The sequence below is a fragment of the Myotis daubentonii genome, chromosome 2 (assembly GCF_963259705.1).
Source record: "Myotis daubentonii chromosome 2, mMyoDau2.1, whole genome shotgun sequence".
In the NCBI taxonomy this organism is placed as follows: Eukaryota; Metazoa; Chordata; class Mammalia; order Chiroptera; family Vespertilionidae; genus Myotis; species Myotis daubentonii.
The window spans coordinates 190889935-190911361 of record NC_081841.1 but is presented as its reverse complement, the minus strand read 5'-3'; the positions used below and the strand labels follow the sequence as shown (position 1 = coordinate 190911361).

The following is a 21427-nucleotide window of genomic DNA, read 5'->3' as shown; positions in this document are numbered from 1 at the left end:
TGAAGTATATTAAGTGTCTGGCCAGTCTCTGACATGGTGTGGTTACTAAATCAAATGCTCATTCTCTTCTTCCATCTTTATCCCTTTCTCTCAGTGTATTATCCCAGACCAAAATTATTTTTCCTTCTTCAGCACCTTGCATTTTTATAGCAGCAGTAATAATCATCCTCCCAAGTTATTCAGTTTTACAGCTATTTTTCTCCTCCTAGGCTAAAATGTGCCTGCAGGAAGAGACCATGTCTTATTCATGGCCCCTCCCACCACCTAGGACAGTACATGAACATTGAGCAAGTTTATGTTCAGGTCAATAGCTCTAGTTGAACATTTCATGGGGGAGGAGGTTGAAATGATTGGCTGAAATGAAGTTTGGGGATTGTCTGCTGGATTAACAATATTTCTTGCATAAGGATTTACATTATTTCTTGTATCGATGAATATAATCATGACTTAAGTAAAGTTTGAAGAATGTGAAATACACAGCATGACATTGGAATAAAAATTTTCACATAACTCAAAAACAGTTTAATTAAACCAGTGGTAACAAGATCACCCCCTTTTTTTCTGAAACAATATTTTAAATTAGTACTTTCTTCCAAGATTAGCAACATCCCCAACCTCCCCTGTTACTTCCGTTTGAAAAATGTTTTTGTTTCTGTCCTGACTACTGGCAGTGTCCCTTTTGTGCCCACCATCTGTTCCACAGGCCAGGTGTTGTGCGCTCTTGGTCTATGCTTTATCTCACCTTTGCCTCTTTCTTATAGTAATGCCTCCTCCCCGTGCCTCCCTCCTCTCACTACTCCAATAGGATCTGTGTCCCTTGGACCAGGCCCTAAGACTCCCTCCTCGGTGTGTCTGTGGGACTGCTCACCTCTCCTGTGGGGCGCATTGTATTGTAATTTCTCACTCCTCATCCCACTCGGTACCATGTTCATCTCTGCATTCTCTGCATTAGGGGAGCCTGGCCTATGCCAGGTGCAGAATAGATATTAAAATCCCATCATCCTCTAGGTCAGATTGGGCGCTGAGACTAAGCGTAAGTGGACGGATGACCCAGCCCCACCTGGCATAGCTTCTGTTCCTGCTGATGTGCCCTGTGAGAGCTGGACTTGGGATGAAATAAAGGTGGATATCTGAGTGGCAGCGGCCAAACTGGAGTGGGGAAGGAGCAAAGACTGGTTTGTATTTTGAAGCCATAGAGAGAGGAAAGATGAGAAATAAAAATAGCTAGAAGAGCTCCATGTACTCTAACCCAAAAGAGGAGTTGCACATTTTTCCAGAGTTGGAGGAAATAGTCCAACTTTTTTTTTTTCATGCCTGGCTGGGTAAAATTTGCTGTTCTTCAGAGTGGCTGGAAAATGTTTATTTGTGGTTCTCGTTAAAGCATCTTTGATGGGATGAGTCAGTGTGGAAGGTGGGGGGACTGGAGGGAAGGAAAGGTGAAGACTGTATTGGGGGGGAGGGGGAGCAGGTGAGAAAAGAGGTCAGGGAACCTGGAAAGAATAGCTAAGGTGAGAAATTTACTGATGAAATATTTCTCCCCAAAACTAGGAAACTTGAGTTTCACCTAGGGCCAAAAAGTCTCTACATCCACTCCTTTGCCCTGGACAGTTGCTTGCTCTTTGAGAACTTTCCAGGGAGCGTAGGAGGACCCCTGGGCTGGAAACTTGCTCAAGTCTACTCCTCTGCATTTGTACATCAGGTCAGTGAGTCAGCAACTACCAGGAGAGCCCCCGTGACTTCCCCAGTTCAAACCTCCAGGCAGCGTTTCTACCTGTGGGTTCCAGTGGACACACTCAGCCCACCAACTCGTTTCACACACAGCCAACGACACCGTGGTCACATGTCAACTACTTATCGTCACATCTGTTTGCAGCTGGACTAGACCAGTGACCTGGAGGTGAAATGCTGGGCCTCATTGTCATTCCTACAGCCCAGCCTATTCCTAGGCAGGGACATTTAATGTCCACCCCCACTGAATGGAGGAAAGAGAAGAAAAGAAATGAAAACGAGTCAACAAAAAAGGTTCAATGGGGGAAAGCAAGAACAGAACTGCAATCACATGTTGATGGTCAGAGGAGCCAAGCAAACACCCTCATTTCATCAACGCATGTTGTTTTCTGGGAGCCCCGCACAGGCCCTGCAGAGTCAGTCTCTAATGAGAAACAGTCCAGCATGCATTTCACATGCACAGTCCTTAGTCACACTGAGAGAGAGAGAGAGAGAGAGAGAGAGAGAGAGAGAGAGAGAGAGAGGCCGCTCATTAGAAGTTCAGTTTGTTTCTCCAGTGTTTCATGTGAACTTGTTTTTTTTGCCAAGAATGTATCAACACTCGTAGTTGTTTTCAAATTAGGGCAGAAATAAGTTTAAAAAGTAGTAAGGATGTTCTGTTTTCATGTTTTCCATGATTGGATGAAATGGAAAGGTTATTTAATTTAGTTAAATTCTCCTTTCTGTTGAATTAATGATGAAGAATTATTTTCACATCTTTTGAATCACATCTATCTTACATTTCCCACAACAAAATGAAGATAATGTAATGATGAATCAGCACATGGACTCTTAAGCACTCTTAAATCTGCAATGCCAAGCCTATTTTTGGAAGTTCAAAAATGTTGTGCAAATGTAAGCTCTTTAAGAAATTGTTATTTGTACTTCAACACTTGGCCATTATTTTGCTTTCTGTTTTTTAAAATAATTTTATAATTCTGTGTACACTTTTGGGGGGATACGTTTTATTAAAGAAATACACAGCCTGATGCATCTTGCGCAAAGGGAGCTCCACCCATGAAACAGAAGCCAGCTTGTGAGCCAGAATGTTTCCAGAGCCAAGAAACCCCTTGAGTCTCCTCCCCGTCACTAATAGCCCCCAAGAGGAACCACTGACCAACTTCGTTTTGTTTAGTTTTGAAACTTATGTCACCATAAATGGAATCACCCAGTGTGTTCTTTTGTGTCTGGCTGCAGTTTGCTTGGCATTGCGTTGGTGAGATCCACCCATGTTGCTGCCAGGGTGTGCACAGTGTGTAGAGGGCTCCAGTGTGTGAACGCATGCCAGTGTGCATTAATCCGTTCAGTTGTTTCAGATTGGGGCTGCTGTGCATAGTGCTGCTATGAACACGCTTGAGTATGCCTTTTTTAATAATTGAAGTACAACAAAAAGAACAAAATTGTAAGTTCATAGCTCCATGGTTTTACAGATGAAACCCATGTAATGACCACTCTGATGAAGCACAAAATGTTTCCAGAAACCTCCCTCGTACCCCTGTTAGTCAACCTCACCAAAGTCACCACTCTTCTGACTTCTTTCACCAAAGATAGTTTCACTTGTCCTTGGACTGATAATAGTGGGACCATATGGTGTGCTCTTCTGCTAAAAAAGTTTTAAGATTTTTTTTCAGGGCAATCCTCTGGGGGTGGGGATGCATGGAGGTGTAGCAAGTCATTTTCCAGAAACTCATGGTAGTAAACAAAGTTTTAAAACAAGAATAACCACAAATAGCATATGCTAAAATCACGATCAGGGTGGAAGTCAGGATATAAATACTTAAATCCTCCACATATACTCTATATTTTTATGATGTTTTCTTATCCAAAAGAGTGTTACCTGTTGTTTTTTGTTTGTTTTTTTGATGGTCATCTTTTATATACCACACCAACATGTTTTGGTAATGAAATATAATTTAAAATGATAGAATTGAAAAGCTCAAACTCCAGCAGTATGTGATAAGGGCAAATATAGTTTAATTAAGAATAGTCTTAGCAATAGAAATACATGAGTATGTCTTTTGATGCACCCGGCAGGCGTCACTGTGGGGCACCCATCAGGAGTGGAATTGCTGGGAAGGCTGTGTGCGCGGGGGGAGCTGCCAGACAGTTTTCCGAAGTGTTCGGCCCTCTTGAGAACCGCGCCCCCCCACCCCAGGCGGGTCTGAAAGTTTCACTTTGGTTTCTGCACGCTTTTAATTTCTGCTCAAGTAGCCCTAATATATATTTCTTTGTCTCCTATATTTCTTTAGTTGGATGGATACTTAATTCAAAAAGATTCCCTGAAGAAGTGCTACCACCAGAGAGAAAATTGGGGCAGTAATATCACCACAAAACTATTTTGACATTTTGCACAGCATCTGGAATGTGAAAAGGAATTTGAAAGATAAGCTGTTTAAACTTGGCAGATCTCCACATGTCCCTATTTGGTGGGATATGAAATACATAAAAATTGTTAAACACTGTGATTTAAAGACCTCCCATCAGAAGCAGGAAAAAATACCAGAAAACTCAGGATTTCACTCTGCTTAATTCATTCCTACAGTAGATGTGTCACAGATAACAAATTGGCATGGTAGTGCCACCCCCCCCCTCACACACACTCACACACACACACACACACACACACACACAGACATCAGTTGGCATCCCTTAGTTAAGTAAAAAAGGTACTCTCCAAACAGAATTGGCCAACCTCCCCTTCCTGCATCTGCACCACGTGGAACTCACTTTAATGTTGAGAAGAACTCCCTGTTGGTCTGTAGATCAGAGAAAGACCGGAAATAGGCTTCATTTCAAATTAAAGTCATTGACCTCCATCATTTCCCTTCCTTCTTTGGCACGTATGCTCTATATCGTAAATCTTTGGGAATTTTTAGAACTTAACATACTTTATCGGATTAATGCTGATGGTTTGACTTTCTGAAAATCTTTAATTGGAGCATGAAAGAAAGTTTGAATAATATGAATTGCCTTATTATACCCTCAAAAGTATACAGAAACCCATACATAATTTAAAAGTTATTTACTTTAGGGGTTATTTTGTTGCACCTTTCGCAGTCCTTTTGGATTATATTATTTGTTTGTGTTTCAAGTTGATCCCTGCTATTGAAGAAGTGTGTGCGCATGTGTATCTGACAGAATTCACTGAGAATGATGCATTTTTTTCTCTTTCAAATACAAAAAATTCAGTTCAGATTCCATCTGGAGGTCACTTATTCTACTCTCATGGTAAATCATTGGCTGTATGGTCTACTGGAAAGAGGCTAAAAGGACTGTCAAGATTGATGTGGTTTTCGTTAAATTTTTCTACAGTTTTAAGGGTATGAATGACAATGTTTTCCCAAGAATTTTCTAGGGTTCTCTTTTCTCCATTGGTCTGGGTAACCCTCGTAGGTTTTGGCCATCAATGGTTTACTTCAAGCATGCTTCATTTATTTGGCCCGTGTTAGCCTTTGAGTTTGACATGCTTGGTCTACTTCTGTAAGAGAGACCAAGACTCACAATTCTTTGACCTTTGGGATCTTCATCCACATTCCTCATGCCTGATTTCGTCTGATTTGGGTTAAGCAATGGCCTTACGGAAAGAAAGCACAGGCATTGCTGTAGGGACTTGGAGCTAATTTCCTTGACGTTAGCACTCCAATGAGGGGAAAGGCAGAAAGAAAGAGTGTATGTACTTCACAAAATGTACAAGTTCTTCCCATTCTAGAATCTGAAACAGATGAGATGGGAACTAGTTGATGGGGCCCAATTTATTTCAGATGTTGGGGAAAATGAGCAGCCTCATAATTCCCTCAGATGTGCAGCCAGTAGGGAGCTGTTGAGTCTGTAAGACTGCGTATATCTTTTGATATTGCTGAGAGGTCCAGATGCAAAATGTAATTCCTCAGGAAGTCAAGAAATTTATGACAGCCTTTAACATGTAGGTCACCGAAGAAATTGTGAATCTGAGTAACGTCTATAGTCTATGTGCCCTTTCAAATATAGTCATTCTAGTAATTCACCCAGAAGATTAAAATTTGCACTATGCAAGACTTTCATTTTAATTAACTATTTTAAAATCATGCATGACGCCTGATTAAAAGGGCCATGCATGACGCTTGGAGTGTCGTTCGTGTTCTTTTTAGCAGTGTGCTCTTGAATCACAAAATACCAATCTATGCTAAGGTGATAGCCAGCACGGGCCATCATGTGACAGTGATTTTAAAGGACCAGTACAGTGATATTTCAAGATAGATTTTACTTAGCAAAGTAAATGTGCAGCTTAAGATTTTTGTTTGCTTTCTAAAAATTAGGTTTTGTTTTGTTTGTTTTTTACAGAGGCATTTACATACTAGGCCACCCAGACGTAAAGAAAACATCCTGGTCTAAAAAAATGCCCTTTGTTCTGAAAAGTTGACCATAATTTAAACGTTTTTAGAACTATTGATTCTTTGGAATTGCCTTCTAGGGCCTGAATTGGTACTAAAATTTCCCAAATGAATAAAGCAGATGAGGAGCCATGAATGTCTTTGGTCCGAGAATTGAGAAAATTTTGCTTGATATAAGCTGGTGGGGACAGGATGAGGGTCCTTTATTTCTATAAAGGGTTAAGCAATGGCCTTACGGGCCCAAGAGCCTATAAAAAAGACTATAGTCCTTCATTTATTTTTAAATTTTTTAAAAAATATCTATTTCTTTATTGGTTTCAGAGAGGAAGAGAGAAGGAGAGAGAGATAGAAACATAAATGATGAGAGAGAATCATTGATCGGCTGCCTCCTGCACGCACCCCACTGGAGATTGAGCCCGCAACCCAGGCACGTGCCCTTGGCTGGAATCGAACCTGGGACCCTTCAGTCCGCAGGCTGACGTTCTATCCACTGAGTCAAGCCGGCTAGGTCTAAATTTTTTTTTTAATTTATTTATTATTATTTTTTTTTATTGCTTAAAGTATTACAAAGGGTATTACATATGTATCCATTTTATCCCCCCGCCCTAGACAGTCCCCTAGCCTCCCCTATCCCCCAGTGTCTTATGTCCATTGGTTATGCTTATATGCATGCATACAAGTCCTTTAGTTGATCTCTTACCCCCCTACCTCCTGCCCCCCAACCCTCCCCGGCCTTCCCGCTGCAGTTTGACAATCTGTTTGAGGCAGCTCTGCCTCTGTATCTAAATTTTTACTTATTGATTGACTTGAGAGAGAAAGGCGGGAGGAGAGAGAGAGAGAGAGAGAGAGAGAGAGAGAGAGAGAGAGAGAGAGAGAGAAACATCGATTTGTTGTTCCACTTATGTATGCATTCACTGGTTGCTTCTTGTATGTGCCCTGATTGGAGATCGAATCTGCAATCTTGACATATCTGGACAATGCTCTAACCAACTGAGCTACCCTGCCAGGGCAGTCCTTTATTTTTCATTTTAGATTTTCCCCAATGTTTGTCATGACCTGAAGTGCTGTCCAAAGCAAAACTGATTATTTGTTACCCCCAGACTAGGTATGTTTCTGTAGCAAAGACTCATGAAGCAACTTGACCCCAACATCCACAATTGTGCCCCTGTAACCTCTTATCTGGGGTCCCCTGTCATTAAGGCATTTACTGATAGCTTAAGGGAACAGTTCCAGGAAATTCATTTTTATAACTTCCCTCAAATTAAATTAAGATAAGCCTCTGAGATTTTATCACCAGAGAAAAACCCAGAATCACCAGAGAAAAACCAAGAATTACCAGAAAGTCCTTTTCGGCTTAAGCCATTGGATTCCCTAATTGGAAGTTTTAAAGAAATGTTATTGAACTCTGAGTAGAAAAGCCCGCACTGCTTCAGGCTGTTGATGGGTTTCTGCCAACTAAGTCTGCGTGGTGGGTATACAGTTCCTATTCGGACTATACAAATAAATGAGCCTTCACCTAGTTGCTATTTCCTTCCTGTAGGAGTGGAATGGAGTTTAGTGGAGTTCAAAGAGCAGAGGTGTTTCTGAGCCTGGCTCAGAAGCAGGAAAGATGTGGGGAATGAGGTAGTAAAAGAGAGGAGGCCAACCTAGAGCTTCTGACTTGGAGCTGCCTCACCTGTTGGGCTTTCCTGGTTTGAGGACTCACCTAGCCTCTCTGGGCAGCTCCAGGGACCCATGCACCCCTGAGAACCTCCACTCTTCTCAATCTAGTCTGGAATCTGGAATGGTCTCACAATCATTGCTGAGTTCCCTTTTTGTAGTTTCCCCCCACAGTGATGCTATGCAGTAATACACTGTGAGTTGACATGCCAGTGGATTATTGTCTAGGGTTGTTATTTAAGGTTGATTAAATGGACACTACCATCACCACCAACAAAACGACAGTAATCGGGTACCTACTACTCTATTTCATCAATTCTGAGATGCCCATTCATTGGTGTTTTAACATTTCTGAAATTGGGCAAATCTGACAATTGATGATGTGTCATTGTTCAGTCAGTGTTGTTCTTCATTTCCTAATGTCAGTGTTACAACTGGTGTAGTCTCAGATGAAACACAATCTATAGCAGGCTCATGGAGAGGGTCTGGTCCGGCCCTCAAAGTGCTCTCGGGGTGTTGGGGAGACACACACGTAAAGGGCTATAAGGAACATGACAAATGTCACAGTAGAGACATGTAGTCAACCTTTTATGGGAACTCATGTAGCAAATAGTGCTCACCCGGAGATTGAACGAGAGATGTTGATGTTGAGGGAGGCACACCTCTTGAGTCTCTCAGTGCTTGTATTTGTGCATTTTGGAGCCTTCCAGAGGACAGGTTTAAGCTTTCAGCCTCATGTATTTGGTCACCAAAACCCAGAATGCGAAGCAAACTGCGAACGAACATGGATTGATTAAAAATGTTAGGCCGTTATGAGAGTGCATGCTGAAAATTGCCCAAAATGTGATCCAGGGAAAGAAACAGAATCAAAATCTCAGGAGTTTGGATTGCTGTCAATTGTCTCCATTTCCAAAATATAAAATTAAGAACAGCTTACTGTCTTGGAGGGACTTGTTTAGGTTTCACAAATAAAATATCTTCTGATGCAGCTTAAAATAAATATCTCCATAGCAATGGAGCTAAGATGAGTATACTGTTTTAAAAAATAGACTTCACCTGTTCACAATATGATTAACAGTATGGTTTTCTTTTTAAGAAATTTATCACCTGAAACAAAATTTAGCTACACATTTTATCTCAGACTTATAGGCTCCTGAAAATTATTTCTGTCATACCTGCTTATATTCTGTCCACAATACCTCTGCCTGTTTTGGTTTAAAATTTTGGTTCTTCTAAGGAAATTGCAACTCTATGTAGGTACTGTCATATGTTTGTTTACCTTTTATTGTGTTGGAAGTTTTACATAATGGAATTTGGGTTCTAATTTCAGCCTCATCCTTGCATGTTATATTAAGCCTCCTAATTCAGTTTTCACATCTGTAAAATGGGGATGATAGCTGACTGTAGCACTTGAACACATTAGTTCCCTTCTCTAGCTTTTATTACATGCTTGAATTCTTTTCTGTGCAGTTTTAACATTGATTTACATGCTAGAAATGAACTACAAGGGACATTTTGTTGTTGAATGTTCTTTAGTTGAATATTCAAGCTTTAATTGGGTTTAAAAGCAGTTCTTTAGGGTTTGGGCTTAAAAATAAGGCCCTTCATTTATTTCTTCTTTGCCCACATGTTGTTTTGCATGCCTGTATTTCCCTGGGAATGAGAGGGACGAAGCATGGACTCTGCCCTGCTAAGCCACTGTCCCTGGTCTCACGTCTTAAACTCCTAAAGCAGAAGTGTGACATTTTCACCGCCTTGTGTCCTATTAACATAATCTCTTAGAAAGTCCACTTCGGAAGTATGTGACAGTCTTCACTTTTTGGACTAAGTTATGCTTTGATGCGTTCTACCCCAGAATTGCTCTTCTATCTATTAGGTCAAGAGAGATGAACCATAGGACTAATACGTGACATTCCCATTAGGGCAAATCTAGATGTCACATACTTTAAGACTGTGACCATAATAACAGGGTAGGACTTTCCCCATTGATAGGTGAAGATGCCAAAATCATTTCATTTCAGATGTGGACCTCAATTTGCTAGAGTTCTTCTATTTAAAGACTTTTTTCCTCTTCCTTCCAGGGTGGTGGATGTGCTGGCTCCGGCTGTGGGAAATGTGACTGCCAGGGAGTGAAGGGACAAAAGGTAAGTAGCCAAAACTTAAATAACTACAGTTCCTTTTGAATTGCCATCAGTGTGGAATGTATTAGCAACTACATTTAAGCTACCAAATAATCAACATTTCACGTTAAAACCTTATTATTCTTTTAATAATTTCCCCAGATCAGTGCAAATGAAACAAAATCAGGTTTAACATTGTTGCTGAGGAATCTTAACAGTTATTCTCCAAAGATTGTACTAATTAGTGGCAATTAATGTAGGAAAAGGGATTTGGTTCATTTTCCTCTTTTGATTCTAGAGGGAACAAGTGTATTGGAAGAAAGTCTGTCAAGTCAACAGTATTCTTTGGAATACTGTATAAGAGATAAACTTAGCCTTTTTCTGAGAAAAGAAGAATGTTTTATGGAACCTGTGGACTTTCTATTCAAATTAGTATTTTTAACCATTTTTAAAAATCATTTTTTTTTTCAATTACAGTTGAAATGCAATATTATATTAGTTTCAGGTGTACACCCCAGTGAGTAGACCTTATAAAACTTACTAAGTGATCATCCCGGAAATCTCATACCCATCTGACACCATGCATAGTTGTTAGAATATTACTGACTATATTCCTCATGCTGTGCTTTACACCCCCATGACTACACTATAACTATCAATTTCTACCTCTAAATCCCTTACCTTTTCCACCCATCTCCCCAGTTCCCCTCCCATCTTGTAACCCTCAAAATGTTCTCTATATCTGTGAGCCTGTTTCTGTTCCGCTTGTTTGCTTATTTTGATTTTTAGATTTTAATTTATAACGTACTTGTCTAGATTCATTTACAAAAGACAGTAAATATTTGTTTCCCAAATGTAAAATGAAAATATTTTTTTTAAGCAAACACTTCTCCCTCTTGTTTAAACACCAGGGATCATTTTCTTTGAAAGGCAAGTCATATCTGTGCTTTTCAGATATGAGAGAAGGTGCCTGTATGGTTTTTATGCAGGGATAGTGCAGCATCCTAAACCTGTCTGGGAGTCACCATGGAACCCAGGCATGGCAGTGGGAAAACATGGCCAATAAACCAGTCCGCCTCCCATGTGGTGGGAGCACTCGGCGGTTGGTGTCATATGGAAGGGAGTGAGCCCCAGGGGACCACTGCCTGCTTTCGGGGAGTTGAAGGTGTCAGCCGGGCTAGCACGAGTGTTTTTCTCTCACTCATGGCCTGCTGAAGATGTATGGGGTCCCAGACTCACACTTTTGAAATTCAGCGGATTCTGTTTTACAGAAAATGGTGTCATTTCTTTTTAACTACTTGCTGAAATGCCAACATTATTCTTTTAAAAAAGATGCTGACAGTGGTTGACACTAATATTACCTGGATGGTTTTTGAATAAATGGAGGATATGGAAACATTTTTATGTCTTTCATTATCAACTTTATCACCTCTAATTCATCTTCAGGGGCTGTCCATTCTCTTCTTGGGGAATTTTTCTAGCTGGGTCCAGTGTGCATTCTCAAGAGTTATTTTAAAGTAGAGGCAACTATGTTCATAAAACAAAGATCCCCCACCCCTTTTTTAAAATGGTCTAGCTCTGTGATGGCGAACCTATGCCACACGTGTCAGAGGTGACACGCAAACTCATTGTTTTGGTTGATTTTTCTTTGATAAATGGCATTTAAATATCTAAAATAAATATCAAAAATATTAGTCTTTGTTTTACTATGGTTGCAAATATAAAAAAATTTCTAGATGTGACACGGCACCAGAGTTAAGTTAGGGTTTTTCAAAATGCTGACATGCCGAGCTCAAAAGGTTTGCCATCACTGGTCTAGCTTGAATTACACACAAGCACACAGAACTAACAAAAATCCTTAAAAGTATAAAAAGTAGGAAATGAAAGCCTAGGTTAGCACTATGTTTTTCTTGCAAGGTAAAGCGTCAGGGTGTGGAGAGGGGCCGGCAGAGCTAGCATTTCTCTCTCTTGAAAAGCACAGGGTCCATTCCACCGACTTCCTGGATTTCCACTCCATTCTAGCAGCTGCAGGCCTTGGTGGCACCCTGCCACCATGGCCCTGGTTGGTTTTCAGAATTCTTATTCTGTCCCTACCTTTTCTAGTCAGGTTTATTTTAATTTTTACCAGAGTAGATTTATCCATGTCTAGCTTTCCACATATTTTCAGCTGACTTTTTCATAACTTGATGACAGCTAGTCGGGGACTTGGCCCACTTCAGTTCAGAGTTGTCCCAACATTTTTAGAGAAGACAGGGTCACATCTGAGTTATAGATAGCACCTGGTACCCAACCAACCTCACAAGAAAAGGGTCTAAAAACAATCCCCCCCCCACCCCCCCAAACACACACACACACACACACACACACACACACACACACACAAAAAAAAAAAACACAACAAAAAACTGAGCCTTGACGAAATCCTTGCTGTGGCTTCTCCTCTCCTCTGGTCCAGGTCTCTGTGTATCAGGACATGGAGACAGGCAGCGGACCCTGCTTCCTTGTGGGCTTGCAAAGGTCAAGGGCAGGAGAGTGTCGAGGGAGAAGACATGCTCTTCGATGGTGATACTTTCTTGTGAGGAGGGCTCAGGTCAGCCTGCTGCTGCAACCTCCTAAGCCTTGAAATTGGGGAACCACAGAGCTCCTGTTGGGACTGGATAGAAGGTGTAGACTTCTGTACTTCCTAGAAAGTCAATCAGACATCCAGTATCCGGGGCCGACTGGATCTTTCCTGGCCTGCCGTTGTTCCCTCAACAGTCTCCCTTATTGCCTATTTTCAAATTTTTTCTGTTATTGTAAAATAAAGACTATTTAACTTCCGGGGAAGCTATAAATTAATCCATTCAAAGACTAGTTATTGAATGGATTCAGAAGGCCTCTTGAAATCTAGGGGCATAGCTAACTGATTTAGAATTATATCCTTTTAACAAAACCAGAGATCTATCTTTTGTCCTCTTGAGCATAAAGATTTCAGGTCCCGTGGTTCACATAACATGAGCAAGGAAGCGGCCCTTCCTCCCACGGAAAGAGGAAATTTTAAACTTCCACTAATTGTCTTGGAAGTGATGTTAAAATAATTAGTTTAATGGTGTGATACACCTAGAGCTTGACTGAGCTTTTAGATCTGGTTCCATTTCTCTCTTCCCAAGGTCAGGCAACAAAGAAATTTGGTTTTGGCTGGCAGGTCAGTGAGAGAAGTTGGTCTTTTGCAACTGCCACCAACTCCAACCCATTCTCAAAGCAAGTCCTAGACATGCTAATTGGGTATAAATGCAAAATGAATAAAAGGTTTAGAATCACAATTTAAATCTAGTGGTTCAAATTGCAGACGTACTTTTGAGCTACTAACAAATGTCTTTAATTCTCATAGAAGTTTTCTTGCTATTCTCAAATATCCACAAATTAAATTAATTTTGACTTGTATGAAAAAATAGGATAATAGGATCACATAACCCAGAGAGAAGTAAAGTTACTTAACTGGGACAGAGGGTTGCTGCCTTAGAAATTTGGAAATCATTGTTTCTGAGACATGTCTTTTCCACATCTCCTTGAAAAACACTTTGATACATTGGCTGTTTAGAATCCACCAGTGGAAATTGGAATATCTCCAGTACAAATTGCCAAATCTCTTTTGGCTAAGTCCTGCTTTCCATGGAGATGTGATTAATTGACAGAATGACTTATATTCTCCAGAGAGCTAAGTAAACGTTAATGCCGCAGATCCTTGGTCAATTTATAATCTCATAGTCATCAGTGTAATACCTGGTATCTTATTCTGAGTTCAACAGTTAGATTCATGAGTCTTTCACTGGATTTTAGCGTCTTTGCTGAACTGTTTATTTTCCTACTTCCCTGACTGGCCACTCATCTCTTCAGATGTTTTCTCTTAGGTAATTAATTTGGGTCTGTACACAATGGCTTTGTGTTCTTCCTGAGGCCTCAGCAGTGTAGGAATGTTATCTGCTTAAACTGATTAGGGATTTGAATGCTTGTCTACTCAGAAATAGCCAAAAGTTTAAGCTCCTCTTTTGCTTGATAACCTGATTTTCTCAGTTGTTTGAGATGATTGGAAAGGCTACACTTTCCCAGAAGTTACTGCTAAATACTTGAAAATTAACTATATTTTGCTAAAATAGAGTTTGCATAAGAAGTCTTTCAAGAATTTTAACCAAGGGAGTCCATGTTTGTGTAAAGCTGTCATTATATTCTAAGACCTTGGAGTGTCCAAAAAAAGGAACTTCAAGTTAGACTAGAGAGGCAGGGCATATGCACATGAAATCAATTAACAAGAGAAAATTATCAAGTTCTAGGAGAAATGAAAGAGCCAACAAATGCTGCAGTTTTCTGAGAAGGGAGTGATCCTTGTGACCTAGGTTCTAGGACCTAGAGCCATAAATAAAGGGACAGCTTCTTAGACAAATAGGATCCAGGCAAATTCTGTGTTCACTAATTCACCAGACTTGCTTGGATATAGAATAGAGTCACCTCACCCACATATGCATAAAGATACATGCTGAACTGAACTACACTAATCAGAGAAAGCAACTCTGTGGACAGTTGATAGATGCAACCATAGAAAAAGTCTGATAGTTCCTGACTCTTAAAAGGGACATTCCCAAGCCACACAGTCTTGGAAGCACAGAGTCTTAATTAACCAAAATTATAGTGATTCTAACGGATGGTGGGAACTGCGTGGGTATCTCATATCTTCTCAGAATACTTTAACCTGCTGATACCCAGATCCCTGCCAACAACGTGGGAAAGAAGCACATTATTCTGTTATTACTAATTAGATGGTTTATAAATGGCAGTCCCTCTCCACACGCCAGGTCTGCACAGCAGTAATAGAGTCATCAGAGAGTATAGTCCCAGATTTGCATTCAAGGAGAGAACTTCAAAAATGGAATTTCTGTCTTTTTGCCTAAAATGTGTACCTTATCTCATTTGAAAAGGTTGGAGAAATCTGGCTAATCTGGAAGTAATTCTGTTTCTGGCCCTGGAGATCTAGAAAGAAGTTAATGTTGCTTTAGCACTAAGTTTGTGCAGGATACTCTTTTCTCTTATTATGGTAATTGATTTGTAGCTTTACCGGCTATTTAGCTCCTTTATACATTAACACAGTCGACAGATATTCGACATCATTCCTACATATACACCTGTCTGTCTGCGTGTTAACATTAAATTATAGCCCCTGCTTATAAACAACAGATTTTGGCCATGAGACAAAAATCCTGGCTTTGGAGTATCAGAGCAAGAAAGAGTAGGGGACTGATGTACTGGTATATTGGACTTCTACCTAGGGTCAGGCATGGTACTGAACGCTTTTTATGCTTATTATGTTTATGCCCATTTTACTAATCCAGGGTTTCTCAGCTTTGACACTGTTACACTTTGGATAGAAACATGTTTTTGTTGTGGGAAGTGCCCTCTGCACTGCAGGATGTTTAGCAGCATCCCTGACCTCTACCCACCAGATGCCAGGAGCACCCTCCCTCCCCCATCGCAAATATCTCTAGATGTGGCCGATGTCTCCTGGGAGCTGGGGAGAGCAGGGAGTAAAGTCAGCCTGGATTAAGAGCCACTGCACTGGCCCAATCTCTTATAGCGAATGAGATGTGAGTAATGGGACTTAAGTGCTATCAGAGCTCTAATCAATTTCCATTCTTCAAGATAAGAAGCTCCAGGTCTGAGAGAATCAACACAATGAACTTGTCGTTCAGAGTATCCTCAGAGTCTTGAGCCAGCTCCTGCTGCTCTAAAACTGAATCTGTGGTGTGTATGCTGGTCCCTGCCCACCTGCCCAGGCACACAGACCTTCTGAAGCCTTTCTCTGAGTGGGTAGTGATGGAGGGTTGCTGGAGGACCACAAAGAAATGAGCCTGTTCCTCCGGGACCATGGGAAGAACTCCCAGTTCCTGTTCTAGGGGAGCATCCACTAGGGCCTCCACCCGGTTAAACAAATAACCACAGGGAGACACCTTGTCTTTGATATGAAGCAGATCATAGGTTATCTGCCAAGTCTGAGCTCCATCCCCACTTGAGGGAGGTCAGGGGAAGCCCAGCCCAGAACAGCCAGCTTTTATTCCATCCCATTCAGGGCATGTTTATTCTGTACAGCATTCAGAACAAAACCCTGAGTGGAGGGCATGCAGAAGTGAGGATTTCTTAGGCTTGCCTCAAGAGATGCAAGAGCACGTACATAGTGAGGATCGGCCCCTCCACTCCCTTCCTTCAGGAAATCCTGGCATATACTCTGTCCTGTAGGGAATTTCTCACTCTGCTTACAAGGCAGTACCTTTGTTACTTAATGGGCATGTTTTCTTGATTTCCCAGGAGGCGAGTATAGCTATGCAGTTGATCCATTCTGGACATAGTCAAAGACTATATCATTAACAGGAACAGTGCTGTGTATGTTATACTTTATTTATCAAGTAGTTATTCTCTTTTCATTCCAAATTATTCTTAGTATCTGTGTATTATAGATTAGGGTCCGCAAGCATTATTAAAGAACAAGATTATCTTTCTATTATTTTTTTTATCAGGATACTGAAAAAATTCCCCCATACATTAAATTATATTAACCATTGTTTTGAATGTTAAAGGTGTCATATTTCTTCCTGGATATTTAAATTTTTTTCCTGAAAGTAAGTATTTTTGTGTAGACTCTTTGAAACTTTGGATCACTGAACTGATTTGGACTAATAATGAATTACTACTAAGAGCAATAATTTATGTATAAAGCACTTACTCTGTGAGAGGCACTGTAGTACATTTAAATTTGTGAAAATTTCAAAACCTAGTCTATTTCAAAAGACATTCCATTTCCTTACTTCCAAGAAGTGAAATATATAAAGTAAAAATGTAATAAAAGCTGCTACTTAGTATAAAATATTATTTAATAAAAATTAAGATTTGTTTAGCTAGTGCATCAAGTGTATTTGAAATTACTTCTAATATTTGTGAGACTGGATATCTTTATTTTTATGTATTTTGAGCATTCACGCAAGTCAGACAGGTCTAGTTCAGCGCTTCCCAAACTGTGACCCTCAGACCACTTTGGGGTTGTTAGTAGATGTTTCTTTTGGGACGGAATAGGGAAGAGCGTTCCAAGAACAAATAAGTTTGCACAACACTGAGTGATGGCTAAGTGGATGTTTGTTGCGTCCACTCTAGGGCCTTTGAGAAGCTTCTGAACCTTCTGGGGTACAGTTCCCCCAACTTAGTTGATCACAGACACCACTTATTTCTCAAATCAGGAACAGCTTTCAGGAAAAGAATATTTTGTCGAGTAAAAGCCTTGATTCCAGTGTGAGTCCCAGTATCTGGTAGCTGAGGGTGTTTCATCAAGTCATTCTGATCAAGGTAACCTATAAAAAAAAAAAGGGAAATGACCTTTGATCCTCAACATTTCTAGTGTTGCTCATAGGATCAAGTGAAAGATATTATACGTAAAAGAACTTGGAAATTTAAAATATCATCTGTGTGTAGTTGAATTGAAAAGTTGTGATAAATATGAGGAAAGAGTTTGCTTGTTGGTTCGGTCCTGGACAGATGCCTAGACATAAAGGCGTAGGCACAGACGGGCTGACTCTCAATTCACAGAGGGAGACTAGAAGACCAGGGAAATGGGCTTGGACCACTTAGGACAGAGGTTCTCGTGGAACCTAAGTTAAAGAGATGTTAGGATGTTTTGAGAATCACAGCACACTGTTAGGAAGTGTGTTTGTAGCTTTTGGAAGCTTTTGGTGGAGGGAAAATGTAATGTACTCACTTGGGAGGTCTGTCTGGAAACATCATCCAATTTCTAGTCAACGTGATTTTATCTTCCATTTCCAGAATCATTGCCCCTTAACATATAAGGGAAACCACCTCTCCTTTTAGTCACTTCCCTAACATCCCAAATACCTCTGCAGGCTTCTGTTGTTATCTGCTTTTCCTGACATACATGCAGTTATAAGTGTTGTCCAAATGCCTCTCTTCCCCCAGCCAACTCTTCTTGTTCTAGTATTATTTAAAAGGGAACCTTTCAGAAATGTCACTGATTTTCTGCCTTATCATGGATGTAAGCCCTCCCGAGTGTCTACTTTAACGACTTTGGGGGCCACTGGTGCTCACCGCAGGACCCGGTGGCATGTGAGCTGGTTATTTGGGTTAATCCATGTTTTTTTTTGTGGTGTCTTGTAATGCCAAGATATTTTCCAGATGTCTCCTATTTCCTATTTCCACATATTGGACATGAATCACCATCTGGCAGAGTCTTGTGGTGAGAATCAATATGGGTTTCCACATTCACCTACTTTTGCCTTTTTGGTAGCTCTCTGAAAACAAAGAATTTAAAAATCTATGCCTGAATTCAAGGACAAAAATATCAACAACATACCTGGGCAGCCACTAGAAATGGATTTATGCAAAGTGGTTTATCTTACTATGCATATAAGGCTCACCATTAGATGTCACTGAAATATACACTCTCCCATACCACAGGCCGACAGTGAGCTGTACTTCTCCCAATTTCCATCTCATCTTCTTATTTCTCCCCATCACACAAAATCTGCTCCTCTGCCATGTGCTTCTGAGACCTGTTAAACCTAGGATAGATTACAATGATAAAAATCTACATTTTTTGATTTGCAACTATATTTGGAATGTACCTCCTCAAGAGCAGCTTTAAAAATAGCGAGTTGATTTTTTTTAAAGAATTTTAAAAAATTTATATCTTTATTGATTTCAGAGAGGAAGGGAGAAGGAGAGAGAGATAGAAACATCAATGATGAGAGAGAATCATTGATCGGCTGCCTCCTGTACACCCCCTACTGGGGATCGAGCCCACAACCCAGGCATGTGCCCTTGGCCGGAATCGAACCTGGGACCCTTCAGTCCTCAGGCTGACGCTCTATCCACTGAGCCAAGCTGGCTAGGGAGTGAGTTGATTTTCCACCTCCCCCCCCCCCCCGCCCCCGTGTTTAGAAGGAGGAGTAGAAAAATGAAATGTCTTGAATGGAATATTGAGTCCTGTGACTTTTCAAGCCCAGAACACCTCACATGAGTGCACGCTGTCGTCAGTGATGCTGGACCCAGACAGTCCTCATCTTGACTATTCACAGGGAAAAATTATTTTTTCTAAATATGATCCTAAAATATTGGCTGGCAGGAATAGAGCTTTCTTTTTTAGAAGGAGCCAAATGAGCCTGCATGTTTCAATTCAAGATGGAAGACTTAAAACCAACCCTGGGCCTTTGGCTCTCCCTCCTGTGTATTGGTGCCACATCATGAGCTTTCAGAATTGGTTTCCAGACGGCACGTAATGATGGCGATAATGATGTAGTGTGGGCGTGGAGAGCGCACCCGTAAAAATGGTATTGTCAGAACCCGCATGCTTGTGAAGTGGTTCAGCACAATGTGCAATTAAACAAAGGAAGAATTAGTCAGAGGTAAGGAGCTAACCAGATGCCTGGGGAAGTGGTGCCCCTTTGTTTTCTTTCCCCTTTGTCAAACCCATTAGATGTGTTAAAGGTATACCCAACACCGTGTCCATGAGGTTTAGCCTGCCTCCATTGCTGAACCACTCTGTTTCATGAAGGTATAATGCTTAGCTGGCCCCAAATTAGCTGACTCTGGATTTTTTCACATGAAAATCCAACATGAGGAGCTAATAACGGTTCTTGGCCAATCTCTACAATGCTGTCATGAAATGATTCCTTCAATGGGAGTTCTCCTTTATCAGTGTGAGGTTGTGCCATCCAGAATGCTTCCATGCCAACCGACAGAGGTGAAAGATGCATTTGGTAATGAATGAGAGCTGAATCTCTTATACCTGTCTGGTTAGAGCCCAGGATTTGTCTAAGTAATTTTTTATGGATGCCTCATTGTAACATGTGAGGGCCATATGTTAGTCGACTGATCCTAGGTACGAAATCCCAGGCTTTCAGTTGATGTGGATTCTGAGGTCTTGAAATCTGGCTAAATGCTTGGTTTTTGAAATAGTTTTCCCTAGAAGATTGGTAAAGGAATTAAAACTATTTGTAATAGATTCAGTGAGCTGATGATGTCCAACATCTCACTCCATCCCTTTCTTCCTTTTGGATTTAGGCCGTGATTAGCCAGACAAGTAGATAATCCCATGGCAGAGGGAAACATTAAACCAGGAAAACAGCATCAGTAGACTCCCAATTGAGCACTGAACCCCGAGGGATAAAAAGAAGGCAGTGCTGTGAGATGAGCCCCGTAGGGATCAGAGTTGAGCTGGGGTTGTGGGCCAGGGACCTAAATTTCAGCACACTAAGGGCACGTGAGTTAGGCCCCCCAGTTCTGTTTCCCTAATTTTCATCATGTTTGCCCTGATTGGGGATGGGAAACTGCCATGGACGATTCTGCCCCTTTGCCCCAAACTTATCTTCTCACTTCTACACGAGAGATCCCAAATCATTAAAGAGCATATTTTCATGAAAGTGAAGTTGGTTGGCAAAAAGCAGGAGGTGTATCTTTCTAAGCCCTCGGGAATTGCTAGTTTCTTAAGCTGGGCCTCTTCTCTCCCATCTTACCAGAATTTCATGGTCGAGACCTAGAAGAGTCTTATTCCGAGACTGCCTGTCTCCTAACCCTGGCGGCCAGGGAATGACATATTTTCTTCTGCACCTTTTCTCCTGGTCCATGGCATTTTGTAAACATTGCTGCGGCTACCCTCCTGCCATGGCTGAGGTGGGCGATGAGTTTTCGGTTCCGCCTCTCCCCATAAGGAGCTGGAGGACCAGAGCTGTGGTGTCTCAGCTACACAGAGGCACTTGGTGAAGAGCAAGCATCACCTTGTCGGACTCTAGACCACACAGGCTGTGCCCTGGGAGCACTTGGGGAGGCGGTGACCACGCCGTCTCAGAAGGACCCAGTGGGGGCATCCGAGCCTCCTGGCGCTGCATCCTGTCTGGATGTGAGACATACAGTTCTTTGCATGAGAGGGTGACCTGACAGCTCATTGAATGCCTGGCCTGCCAAAGCAGAAGTAATCTATGGCTGGGGCAAACTTCCAGCAAAGGCTAATAATAGCGTTCTGAAATATGACTGGGGAGTCATAAAGTAGGGCAATGTTTTTCTTTTTTATAGACAGTCGATTGCTGGTCTCTGCTGAGAACTCATTCCTTAAGCCCTGTGGGTCCAGGGCCATGAGGACATGAGCTGAAGCTAGATTTCAGGGTGGATGCCCCCACTGCCTCACAGGGTGGTCTGGCTTTGCAGGGCATTCTGAAGATCTGACAGTCAACACCCTAAGTGTTGACCGAGTTGGGGGGACATCACTCTTGGCCGCACGATCCATATTGCACCCCTTTTTCTTTTAAAAAATTCAGCTCTTTATCCTCCTCCCACTGCAAATTCCTAATCCTTTCCCATTAGTTATCTGGCTTGCCTTCCTCTCTGCTCACCTGCACAGGTAAACCTATTTTACTTTCCAATGCCTCATGGCATATCTCTTGTGACACACATTCTTTGTCTCTCATTTGCATGCCTGTAGACTCATGC

General features: G+C 41.4%; 1 protein-coding gene across 1 annotated transcript in view; it reads left to right on the top strand.

The window, feature by feature from the left end:
* The window catches only part of COL4A1 (collagen type IV alpha 1 chain), a 140703-nt gene that overhangs the window by 51554 nt on the left and 67722 nt on the right, over window positions 1-21427 (top strand). Inside the window, exon 2 of the mRNA XM_059685108.1 lies at window positions 9878-9940. Within this exon, the coding sequence (XP_059541091.1) occupies window positions 9878-9940 (63 nt within the window). The remainder of the gene's footprint in view (window positions 1-9877; window positions 9941-21427) is intronic.